The 12,104-nt window shown below is 49.8% G+C and overlaps 1 protein-coding gene across 1 annotated transcript; it reads right to left on the reverse strand.

Moving 5' to 3' along the window:
* Positions 1-15: 15 nt before the first annotated feature.
* RFC2 (replication factor C subunit 2) lies at positions 16-6,577 on the reverse strand. Its single transcript, XM_038759217.1, has 11 exons — positions 6,487-6,577; positions 5,052-5,121; positions 4,581-4,622; positions 4,210-4,316; positions 4,007-4,108; positions 3,735-3,835; positions 3,397-3,554; positions 1,829-1,894; positions 1,665-1,745; positions 401-514; positions 16-300 (listed from the first exon to the last, which is right to left on the reverse strand). The coding sequence occupies exons 1-11, from the start codon at positions 6,567-6,569 to the stop codon at positions 190-192; spliced, it is 1,035 nt and encodes a 344-aa protein (XP_038615145.1). The 5' UTR covers positions 6,570-6,577; the 3' UTR covers positions 16-189.
* Positions 6,578-12,104: the final 5,527 nt, after the last annotated feature.

The raw sequence follows: 12,104 nt of genomic DNA on the forward strand, positions 1-12,104 counted from the left end.
GAGTCGACACCAGCGTGAGCTGAAATTCGGCCCGGTATTTTATTGCTTGAGGCCGAGAGCGGCAGGAAGATCGTGTCTCAGGCCCGCCGGTCCCGGGCCTCTCCATCCTGGTCTGTGGGCCCTGGACGGAGAAGTTCGGCTTGGGGCGGGGAGAAGCCGGGAATCTGGTGCGGCCCCGGGCTCCATCATCTAGCTGGCGGCGGGCGCGACCGTCTTCTGACACAGCCTGGCCAGGAGGCCGGCCATCTGCAGGAGGGAGTTGACGCCTTCGGCCACCTTCATGTGGGTGTATCCGATCTCCTGCAAAACCATGCCGGCGCCGGTCAGGGCCGCTTCTGCAGGGAAACCGAGGCTCCGCCCGCCCGGAGCGGGAGACCCACCCCGGCTTCCCGCCACCAACCTTGATGAACTCCAGTTTCAGGTACTCGGCCATCTGGAAGGTCTTACACACCCGGAAAATGTTGCCAATGATGTCCTCTGGCAAGTAGCCCAGGCGCCACAGGTGAGCGAGGATCTGGTGATAAAAACGGTAATCAATCAATCACATATATTGAGCGCTTACTGCGTGCAGAGCACTGTACTAAGCGCTTGGGAAGTACAAGTTGGCAACATAGAGAGACAGTTCCTACCCAACAGTGGGCTCACAGTCCAAAAGGGGGAGACAGAGAAAAAAAACAAACATACTAACAAAATAAAATAAATAGAATAGATATGTACAAGTAAAATAAATAGAGTAATAAATATGTACATACATATATACATATATCATCAATCGTATTTATTGAGCGCTTACTGTGTGCAGAGCACTGTACTAAGCGCTTGGGAAGTACAAGTTGGCAACATAGAGAGACAGTCCCTACCCAACAGTGGGCTAACAGTCTAAAAGGGGGAGACAGAGAACAAAACCAAACATACTAACAAAATAAAATAAATAGAATAGATAAGTGCAAGTAAAATAGAGTAATAAATATGTACAAACATATATACATATATCATCAATCGTATTTATTGAGTGCTTACTGTGTGCAGAGCACTGTACTAAGTGCTTGGGAAGTACAAATTGGCAACATATACAGGTTATATATATATACATATATGCACATGTTAAGCACTTAATAAATACTATCATTATTATTGTTACATTATTGTTAGTAATACGTCTAGCCCGTGCTTACGACGGGCCCGATGCAGGGGACTGGGTTGGGCATGTGATGAGGGACGCCAGTCCCTGTCCCACACGGGGTTCCCAGTCCAAAGGGGGAGGAAGAACGGATATCGGCTTCCCATTTGACCGGTGAGGAAACTGAGGCCCAGAGAGGCTGGCCAGAGGCCAGGGGCAGAGCTGGGATTAGGACGTCCAAAGGGGCGGTGGGATCCGGGAGTGTTTGGGGCGCCATCATCATCATCATCATCAATCGTACTTATTGAGCGCTTACTATGTGCAGAGCACTGTACTAAGCGCTTGGGAAGTACAAATTGGCAACATCTAGAGACAGTCCCTACCCAACAGTGGGCTCACAGTCTAAAAGGGGGAGACAGAGAACAAAACCAAACGTACTAACAAAATAAAATAAATAGAATAGATATGTACAAATAAAATAAATAAATAAATAGAGTAATAAATGTGTACAAACATATATACATATATACAGTAAGCGCCAGACCTTGTAGGCTTCGTCAATATTGGCGTGCACACAGTACTGGATCATCTCTTTGACCAGTAAGGGGTGAGGCTCGTCACAGACCTGGCCGAAGAGACAGAGAGAGAGGGTCTGCGTCGCCGACCCAGAACCCCGACGGTAACACCCCCCAGGGAGCAGATTCCTACCTTGAAAACATTCTCGCTGCTGATGAAGCCAAAGCCGGAATAGGTGGACTGTAAGTTATTCAGAGCCTGGGGCAGGGAGAGAGAGGGGGAGATGTTTAATAATCACAAGAACAGTGACGCTCGTTAAGCGTTTACTGTGTCTGTCAATCAACGGTGTTTATGAGTGCTTACCGTTGACACAATACTGTACTAAGCGATGAGGTGGATGCAATACAATCAGTCCCTGTTCCTCATGGGGCTCACGGTCTAATCGATCAATCAATCGTATTTATTGAGCGCTTACTGTGTGCAGTGCACTGTACTAAGCGCTTGGGAAGTACAAGCTGGCAACATATAGAGACAGTCCCTACCCAACAGTGGGCTCACAGTCTAGAAGGGGGAGACAGAGAACAAAACCAAACATACTAACAAAACAAAATAAATAGGATAGGTACAAGTAAAATAAATAAATAAATAGAGTAATAAATATGTACAAACATATATACAGGTATATATACATATATACAGGTATATGTACATATATCATCATCAATCGTATTTATTGAGTGCTTACTATGTGCAGAGCACTGTACTAAGAGCTTGGGAAGTACAAATTGGCAACATATAGAGACAGTCCCTACCCAACAGTGGGCTCACAGTCTAGAAGGGGGAGACAGAGAACAAAACCAAACGTACTAACAAAATAAAATAAATAGAATAGATAGGTACAAGTAAAATAAATAAATAGAGTAATAAATATGTACAAACATATATACAGGTATATATACATATATCATCATCATCATCAATCATATTTATTGAGTGCTTACTATGTGCAGAGCACTGTACTAAGTGCTTGGGAAGTACAAATTGGCAACATATAGAGACAGTCCCTACCCAACAGTGGGCTCACAGTCTAAAAGACGGGGGATGAGGGATGGGGACAGGGGATAAGAGAAGGGGGATAAGAGATGAGAAATAGGGGATGGGGATGAGAAATGGGGATGAGAGATGGGGAGGGATGGGGACAGGTCTAAGGAGAGGTGAGGACAGATATTTGATCCCCATTTCACACAGGAGGAAACCGAGGCCCAGACAAGTGAAGTGACTCACTCCAGGCTCACAAAGCAGGCGTGGTGGAGCCGGGACTGGAACCCAGATCTCCTCACTCCCAGGCTTGGGCTTTTCCTACTGGCCGCACTGCTTCTCCTCTTTGGCATTAGCTTCCTCCCCCCAGATTTCCCACAGGTGCACCCCCACCGGGGTCCCCAAACTGCCACTCTGTGGGACCCACGTGCCAGCCAGTGGCGAAAATGTGCAGCTTTGTTACAACAGCGTCCACGGGGATGGTGCGAGGCTTTTACGACTCCAAAATGCCGCTCACCAAATCCCCCTCGCAGCACCAGGCCCCAGGAGGCAAGCAGAAGAACAGCCTAACGCTCTCCTCGGTTGCACAGGGGGAAATCGAGGCTCAGAAAGGCCAGGGTCCAGACCTGGGCTTTTTCCAGTGGACCGGGCTCTCCTCCCTACTGGGGTTAGGCGGGAATGAGGGAGGCTGGAGGGGAGTGGGGCGGGGTACGGGCTCCCACCTGCCTCATGTCCCCCTGGGCGGTGAAAACAATGGCCTCCAGGCCGTCGTCCGAGTGCGGCACGTTTTCCTTCTCGATGACTTTCAGGAGCCGCGCCAGGACCTGTGCGTCCGTCAGCTTGGTGTAGCGCAGGACCGCGCAGCGAGACTGGATCGGCTCTGGGCGGGGGAAGACGGCAGGCCCGTGGCCGGCCTTTAACCTCTCAGCTCTGCCCCACGCCTTTTGGGCACTGACCGAGCGGGTGAGGTCCAGTCCAGCCCCTCCGGCAGCACCCATCCCCTCCTGTCGGACATGCGGCGGCGGAAAGTCCGGCCGGGTGGCGGGTTCCCGGCCCTCACCTATGATCTTGTCGGAGGCGTTGCAGGCCAGGGCAAAGCGGGTGGTTTTGGAGTAGATTTCCATGGTTCTCCTCAAGGCCTGCTGGGCCCCGTCCGTCATGCTGGGAGAGGACGGTTCGGTCAGGGAGGGGAACGCCTGAAAAAACGCTGCCACGCACTGGGCCCGGCAGCTTATGCTCCCCCACCAACAACGGACCGACCCCCCGGGACCCATGCGGTCTGGGAGCTCGGGGGTCCGGTAAGGAGACCGGGAGAGGTCCGGGCCCCTCTACCTGTCCGCCTCGTCCAGGACGATGATTTTGTGGCGGCCGCGGGGCAGCGTCACCTTCTGCTGCGCGAACATCTTGATCTTGTTGCGCACCACGTCGATTCCCCTGAAACCGGCATCCCCGAGAGAGCTCGGTGGCCCCGAGGCGCCGGGGCTGGAGCACTTCCAAACCGGGCCCTGGACCCCCACCAACCCCCAGCCACACACCTGTCATTTGAAGCGTTCAGTTCTAGGACGGCATCCTTCAGGGCCGGGCCCAGCAAGGCCCGCGCCAGGCACAGGATGCTGGTGGTCTTCCCAGTCCCGGGGGGGCCCTGGGGGGAGGAGAATGGAGCCATCAGGGACGGCCACCTGTCACCGCGTCGCCCGCACCAGGGACCCATCCCGACAGAAGGCTGTTTTCCGGAGGGCGGCGGGGCTGGAGTCCGGCCCACACGGCTCGGGTGAGACGATGGCTTTGTCCCACGGCTGGAACCCGGGAAGTACTGGCTCCGTCACCCTCACAACCGAGACCGGGGGACACCGGCCCCACCGCCAGCGGCACCTCATCCTCGAGCGGAAGGGGCCCGCCCACTCACCGCGATGATAATGTTGGGGACGTTCCCTTCCTTGGCAAAGACCTGCGGAAGACGGAAGGGAAGTAGTGGCTGAGAACTGGCACGGGCCCGCCGGCATCTCCGACACTCCAGCGGGGGCCCGCTCCAGCACGGACCACCCGTGCGTAGCCTCCCTCTCCTCGCCGCGGGAAGCTAGTGCTTCCCAGTTCCCCACCATCGCCCGGGCCGCGCCACTCCAACAGTAGACTGCCCTAGTTGGCGAGAGGGCAGTGGGGGGATGCGGGAAGCCCGGAGGTAGGGCCCAATTGTGCACGGAGCTTCGTCCCTACTTCCCCGGCCACGGTCACTTGGCAGAGTGCGTTTCCCAGCACTTGCGGAGGATTCAGTAGGCGTACGTGTCGGCGGTCGGGATCGAAGCCGTCCGCCGTTTTCCAAGAACGCCACCAGAGACGTCCCCCCGGCTCCCCCGAAAGGAAGATTGCCGGCCCCCACCTCCAGCCGGCTCACGGTGTCCTCGTTGCCGACAATCTCGTTCAGCTTCACGGGCCGATATTTCTCCACCCTGCCCGGGGAAGAGGAGAACGGGAGAACGCGCTGGGAGCGTGACTCCGGTGTCAGCCAATGGAGGCGGGTGGGTAGCCCTTGCGGCTGGCCGGGAGACTGGCCACGCTCCCGGATGGAAGGCAAGCGTCAAGGTTGCCCGCCTGGTCTGCTCTCTGCCCACTCCTCTGCCACACGCTGGCACTCCAGGACCCACGAGGTGACAGCCCTGGCCACTGCCATCGCCAAGTGGCTCAACAGAAAGAGCCCAGGCTTGGGAGTCAGAGGTCATGGGTTCTAATCCCGGCTCCGCCAATTGTCCCCAGCCCACGTCATCCCCCGGGCCTGGAATGCCCTCCCTCTGCCCATCCGCCAAGCTAGCTCTCTTCCTCCCTTCCAGGCCCTACTGAGAGCTCACCTCCTCCAGGAGGCCTTCCCAGACTGAGCCCCTTCCTTCCTCTCCCCCTCGTCCCCCTCTCCATCCCCCCATCTTGGGAAGTACAAGTTGGCAACATATAGAGACGGTCCCTACCCAACAGCTGGCTCACTTACCTCCTTCCCTTCCCCACAGCACCTGTACATATGTATATATGTTTGTACATATTTATTACTCTATTTATTTTACTTCTACGTATCTATTCTATTTATTTTATTTTGTTAGTATGTTTTGGTTTTGTTCTCTGTCTCCCCCTTTTTAGACTGTGAGCCCACTGTTGGGTAGGGACTGTCTCTCCATGTTGCCAACTTGGACTTCCCAAGCGCTTGGTCCAGTGCTCTGCACACGGTAAGCGCTCAATAAATACGATTGACTGACTGACTTCCCAAGCGCTTAGTACAGTGCTCTGCACACAGTAAGCGCTCCATAAATACGATTGATTGACTGAGACCGGCTGAGAGCTCACCTCCTCCAGGAGGCCTTCCCAGACTGAGCCCCTTCCTTCCTCTCCCCCTCGTCCCCCTCTCCATCCCCCCATCTTACCTCCTTCCCTTCCCCACAGCACCTGTATATATGTATATATGGTTGTACATATTTATTACTCTATTTATTTATTTATTTTACTTGTACATTTCTATCCTATTTATTTTATTTTGCTAGTATGTTTGGTTTTGTTCCCTGTCTCCCCCTTTTAGACTGTGAGCCCACTGTTGGGCAGGGACTGTCTCTATGTGATGCCAATTTGTACTTCCCAAGCGCTTAGTACAGTGCTCTGCACATAGTAAGCGCTCAATAAATACGATTGATTGATTGATTGATTGATTGATTATTATTCTAGTAAGCGCTTAACAAATACCAACAGCATCATTACTGTTAACCAAGCCCATCGTGATTGTTCTTCCTCTTCTGTGTTGGTCCTCCCCTGTTTCTCCCTGCTGTCCCGGGCCTCACCATGGCAGCTCGTAGTGGGAGGCAGACGTGGAGGCCCTGCAGGCGGTGGCGGCCCCAGGGCCGCTCTCTTCCTCCTCCTCCATCCCGCCGCCGTCTCTTCCCGCCGCTCGAAGCCCCGCCCGCCGTGACATCACCACGCACCCCACGTATTTATTTATTTATTACTCGATTTATTTATTTCATTTGTACGTGTTTAGTCTATTCATTTTATTTTGTTAATCATCAATCATCATCATCAATCGTATTTATTGAGCGCTTACTGCGTGCAGAGCACTGGACTAAGCGCTTGGGAAGTACAAGTTGGCAACATATAGGGACAGTCCCTACCCAACAGTGGGCTCACAGTCTAAAAGGGGGAGACGGAGAACAAAACCAAACATACTAACAAAATAAAATAAATAGAATAGATATGTACAAGTAAAATAAATAAATAAATAGAGTAATAAATATGTACAAATGATGATGATGTAATCATCATCAATCATCATCACCATCAATCGTATTTATTGAGCGGTTACTGTGTGCAGAGCACTGGACTAAGCGCTTGGGAAGTACAAGTTGGCAACATAGACAGTCCCTACCCAGCAGTGGGAGACAGAGAACAGAACCAAACATACTAACAAAATAAAATAAATAGAATAGACATGTACAAGTAAAATAAATAAATAAATAAATAAATAGAGTAACAAATATGTACAAATATATATACGTATATACAGGTCAATCTGTTTTGTTTTGTTGTCTGTCTTCCCCTTCTAGACTGTGAGCCCGCTGTTGGGTAGGGACTGTCTCTACATGTTGCCAACTTGGACTTCCCAAGCGCTCAGTACAGCACTCTGCACACAGTAAACCCTCAATAAATACGATTGATTGATTGACTGTCTCTATATGTTGCCAACTTGGACTTCCCAAGCGCTCAGTACAGTGCTCTGCACACAGTAACTGCTCAATAAATACGATTGATTGATGGACCATCTCTATATGTTGCCAACTTGGACTTCCCAAACGCTCAGTCCAGTGCTCTGCACACAGTAAACCCTCAATAAATACGATTGATTGATTGACTGTCTCTATATGTTGCCAACTTGGACTTCCCAAGCGCTTAGTCCAGTGCTCTGCACACAGTAAGCACTCAATAAATATTATTGATTGATGGTCCATCTCTATATGTTGCCAACTTGGACTTCCCAAGCGCTTAGTCCAGTGCTCTGCACACAGTAAGCGCTCAATAAATACGATTGAATGAATGTTGGGTAGGGACCGTCTCTACATGTTGCCAATTTGTACTTCCCAAGCGCTTAGTACAGTGCTCAGCACACAGTAAGCGCTCAATAAATACAATTGAATGAATGAATGAATCCCCGCCCCGTCCAGTGACGTCACCACGCAGCAGCACCCCCCTGACGTCACCCCGCAGAAGCGCCCTTACGTGACGTCACCACGCAGCACCACCCTCCAAGACGTCACCACGCATCCCCGCCCCCCGTCCAGTGACGTCACCACGCCGCTCCGCCCTGAGACGCCGCGCGCCTGGGGCGTCAACGCGCGGCTGCTTCGCCCTTTGACCCACGGGGCGCATGCGCGGAGAAGCGCCCCCTTGGGGAGGTGGGCGGGAACGGGGGGGGTGTTCCTTTTTGTCGGGAAGGCCCGATTCATTCATTCATTCAATCGTATTTATTGAGCGCTTACTGTGTGCAGAGCACTGTACTAAGCGCTTGATGGCCCTCCTCTGACTCCCGATGGCCCTTGCGTGGGATTAAGGGGGCATGGAGGGCCCGGTTTGACCATATTAATGATAATTATGGTATTTGTTAAGCACTTACTTATTATTAAGGGTCAGAAGTCGTGGGTTCTAATAATAATAGTAATAATAATTATGTTGCCAACTTGTACTTCCCAAGCGCTTAGTACAGTGCTCTGCACACAGTAAGCGCTCAATAAATACGATTGAATGAATGAATGAAAGAACATTTGTTTTATTCATTTAATTGTATTTATTGAGCGCTTACTGTGTGCAGAGCACTGTCCGTCTCCTCCTTCTAGACTGTGAGCCTGTTGTTGGGTAGGGACCGTCTCTATATAATAATAATAATAATGATGATGGTATTTATTAAGCGCTTACTATGTGGAAAGCACTGTTCTAAGCGCTGGGGAGGTTACAAGGTGATCAGGTTGTCCCCCGTGGGGCTCACAGTCTTCATCCCTATTATGCAGATGAGGGAACTGAGGCACAGAGAAGTGAAGTGACTTGCCCAAAGTCACACAGCAGGCAAGTGGCGGAGCTGGGATTAGAACCCACGACCTGTGACTCCCAAGCCCAGGCTCTTTCCACTAAGCCACACTGCTTCTCAATGATGATGATGATGGTATTGGTTAAGCACTTACTATGTGCCTCCCGCCCCGCTTCACTTCAGAGACACGATTCCAAATTGGCCACATTGCCCCTAATAATAATAATAATGGCATTTATTATGCGCTTACTATGTGCAAAGCACTGTTCTAAGCGCTGGGGAAGTTACAAGGTGATCAGGTTGTCCCACTTGGGGTTGACAGTCTTCACCCCCATTTTACAGATGAGGGAACTGAGGCACAGACAAGTTAAGTGACTTGCCCAAAGTCACACAGCTGACAATTGGCGGAGCCGGGATTTGAACCCATGACTTCTGACTCCAAAGCCCACGCTCTTTCCACTGAGCCATGCTGCTGCCAAAGCGACCCAGAGGGCCAAATTTCCTTACGGAGAAAACGTTTCCAATACTTTAGGTGGGCGCATGAACCTGCATCCCTGATGAAATCAATCAGTGATATTTACTGAGTGCTTATTATCATCATCATCATCAATCGTATTTATTGAGCGCTTACTATGTGCAGAGCACTGTACTAAGCGCTTGGGAAGTACAAATTGGTAACATGTAGAGACAGTCCCTACCCAACAGTGGGCTCACAGTCTAAAAGGGGAAGACAGAGAACAAAACCAAACATACTAACAAAATAAAATAAATAGAATAGATATGTACAAGCAAAATAAATAAATAAATAAATAAATAGAGTAATATGTACAAACATATATACATGTATGCAGGATATACAGAGCACTGTGCTAAGCGCTTGGGAGATCAGTAGAGAAGTAACGTGGCTTAGTGGATAGAGCACAGGCCCGGGAGTCAGAAGGACCTGGGTTCTAATCCCCGCTCTGCCACGTGTGGTCTTGGGCTAATCAATTAATTTCTGTGGGCCTCAGTTACCTCACCTGTAAAATGGGGATTAAGGCTGTGAGCCCAATGGGGAACAGGGCCTGTGTCCAACCTGATTAACTTGTACCTACTCCAGCAGTTAGAACAGTGCTCGGCACATGGTAAGCACTTAACAACTACCATTATTATTTTAATAGCAATTTACTGGACACCTATTGTATGTGGACCACTGTACTGGGTTCCTGCTTTGCACAGAGACCCTAACTGGGCCCTTGGGAGATCGCAACAGTAGGAGTCAGGGTTCCTGACCTCAAGGAACTTAAGTCTTAATGGGAGACACTAAAAGTTTCTAGTCATCTATGAGGAGTTGGAGTAGGAGGATGGGCCAGCTGCCGATATAGCAGAATGGAAGAGTAAATAGAAAAATAAGTTTAAGTAAATGTAAATTATGCCTAAATGGTTAGGGCAGTTATTGCTGCTGGCTGGAAAGGATGAAATTCATCCATTCAGCCGTATTTATTGAGCGCTTACTGTGTGCAGAGCACTGTACTAAATGCTAGGGAAAATACAAGGTAATCAGGTTATCCCACGTGGGGTTCACAGCCTTCATCTCCATTTCACAGATGAGGTAACTGAGGCACAGGGAAATGAAGGGACTTAATAATATAACAATGATGGCATTTGTCAAGCACTTACTATGTACAAAGCACTGTTCTAAGGCACTGGGGAGGTTACAAAGTGATCAGGTTGTCCCATGGGGGGCTCACAGTCTTAATCCCCATTTTACAGATGAGGTAACGGAGGCACAGAGATGGGAAGTGACTTGCCCAAAGTCACCCAGCTGACAATTGGCAGAGCCGGGATTTGAACCCGTGACCTCTGACTCCAAAGCCCGGGCTCTTTCCACTGAGCCACGCTGCTTCTCGAGTTCATCCAAGTGGACCTGTCCTGGAGGCAAGAGGAAAGGTGGGACCGGAGCGGGAAATTGGGGAGTCGCCTGTGCGGAAGTGGGAGCTAATAAGTGCTTAATACAGTGCTCTGCACGCAGTCATTACCAATAAATACTAGAATTCCTTCTAGACTGTGAGCCCGCTGTTGGGTAGGGACCATCTCTATATGTTGCCAACTTGTACTTCCCAAGCGCTTAGTACAGTGCTCTGCACACAGTAACCGCTCAATAAATACGATTGAATGAATGAAATACTACTGACTGATGATCGTGAGTGGGCGAAAACCCTCCACGGACTGTAAGTTCGTTGTGGGCAGGGAATGTGCCTTCCAACTCTGTTGTATTGTACTTCTCCAAGCGCTTAGTACAGTGCTCTGCACACAGTAAATGCTCAATAAATACAATTGAATGAATGAATGAAATACTGATTGATGATCGTGAGTGGGCGAACCCCCTCCACGGACTGTAAGTTCGTTGTGGACAGGGAATGTGCCTACCAACTCTGTTGTATTGTACTTCCCCAATCGCTTAGTACAGTGCTCTGCACACAGTAAGCACTCAATAAATACGATTGAATGAATGAAATACTACTGATTGATGATCGTGAGTGGGCGAAACCCCTCCACAGACTGTAAGTTGGTTGTGAGCAGGGAATGTGCCTACCAACTCTGTTGTATTGTACTTCCCCAAGCGCTTAGTACAGTGCTCTGCACACAGTAAGCGCTCAATAAATACAATTGAATGAATGAATGAAATACTGATTGATGATCGTGAGTGGGTGAAAACCCTCCACGGACTGTAAGTTCGTTGTGAGCAGGGAATGTGCCTACCAACTCTGTTGTATTGTACTTCCCCAAGCGATTAGTACAGTGCTCTGCACACAGTAAGCGCTCAATAAGTACGATTGAATGAATGAATGAAATACTGATTGATGATCGTGAGTGGGCGAACCCCCTCCATGGACTGTAAGTTCGTTGTGAGCAGGGAATGTGCCTACCAACTCTGTTGTATTGTACTTCCCCAAGCGCTTAGTACAGTGCTCTGCACACAGTAAGCGCTCCGTAAATGCCACTGATGGATCGATGGAGCATGCGGAGTATTGGACCCAGAACCCAGTCTTGTGTGGGTTTTCACCAGATCTCACATGGAACCAGAAGGAGACATTTCCTCCTTCTGCCAATGAACCAGAAGGAGACATTTCCTCCTTCTGCTTTGGAGTCAGAGGTCTTACCTCCTTCCCTTCCCCACAGCACCTGTATATATGTATATATGTTTGTACATATTTATTACTCTATTTATTTATTTATTTTACTTGTATTTATTTATTTATTTTACTTGTACATATCTATTCTATTTATTTTATTTTGTTAGTATGTTTGGTTTTGTTCGCTGTCTCCCCCTTTTAGACTGTGAGCCCACTGTTGGGTAGGGACTGTCTCTATGTGTTGCCAGCTTGTACTTCCCAAGCGCTTAGT

The sequence above is a fragment of the Tachyglossus aculeatus genome, chromosome 17 (genome assembly GCF_015852505.1).
Source record: "Tachyglossus aculeatus isolate mTacAcu1 chromosome 17, mTacAcu1.pri, whole genome shotgun sequence".
Lineage (NCBI taxonomy): Eukaryota > Metazoa > Chordata > Mammalia > Monotremata > Tachyglossidae > Tachyglossus > Tachyglossus aculeatus.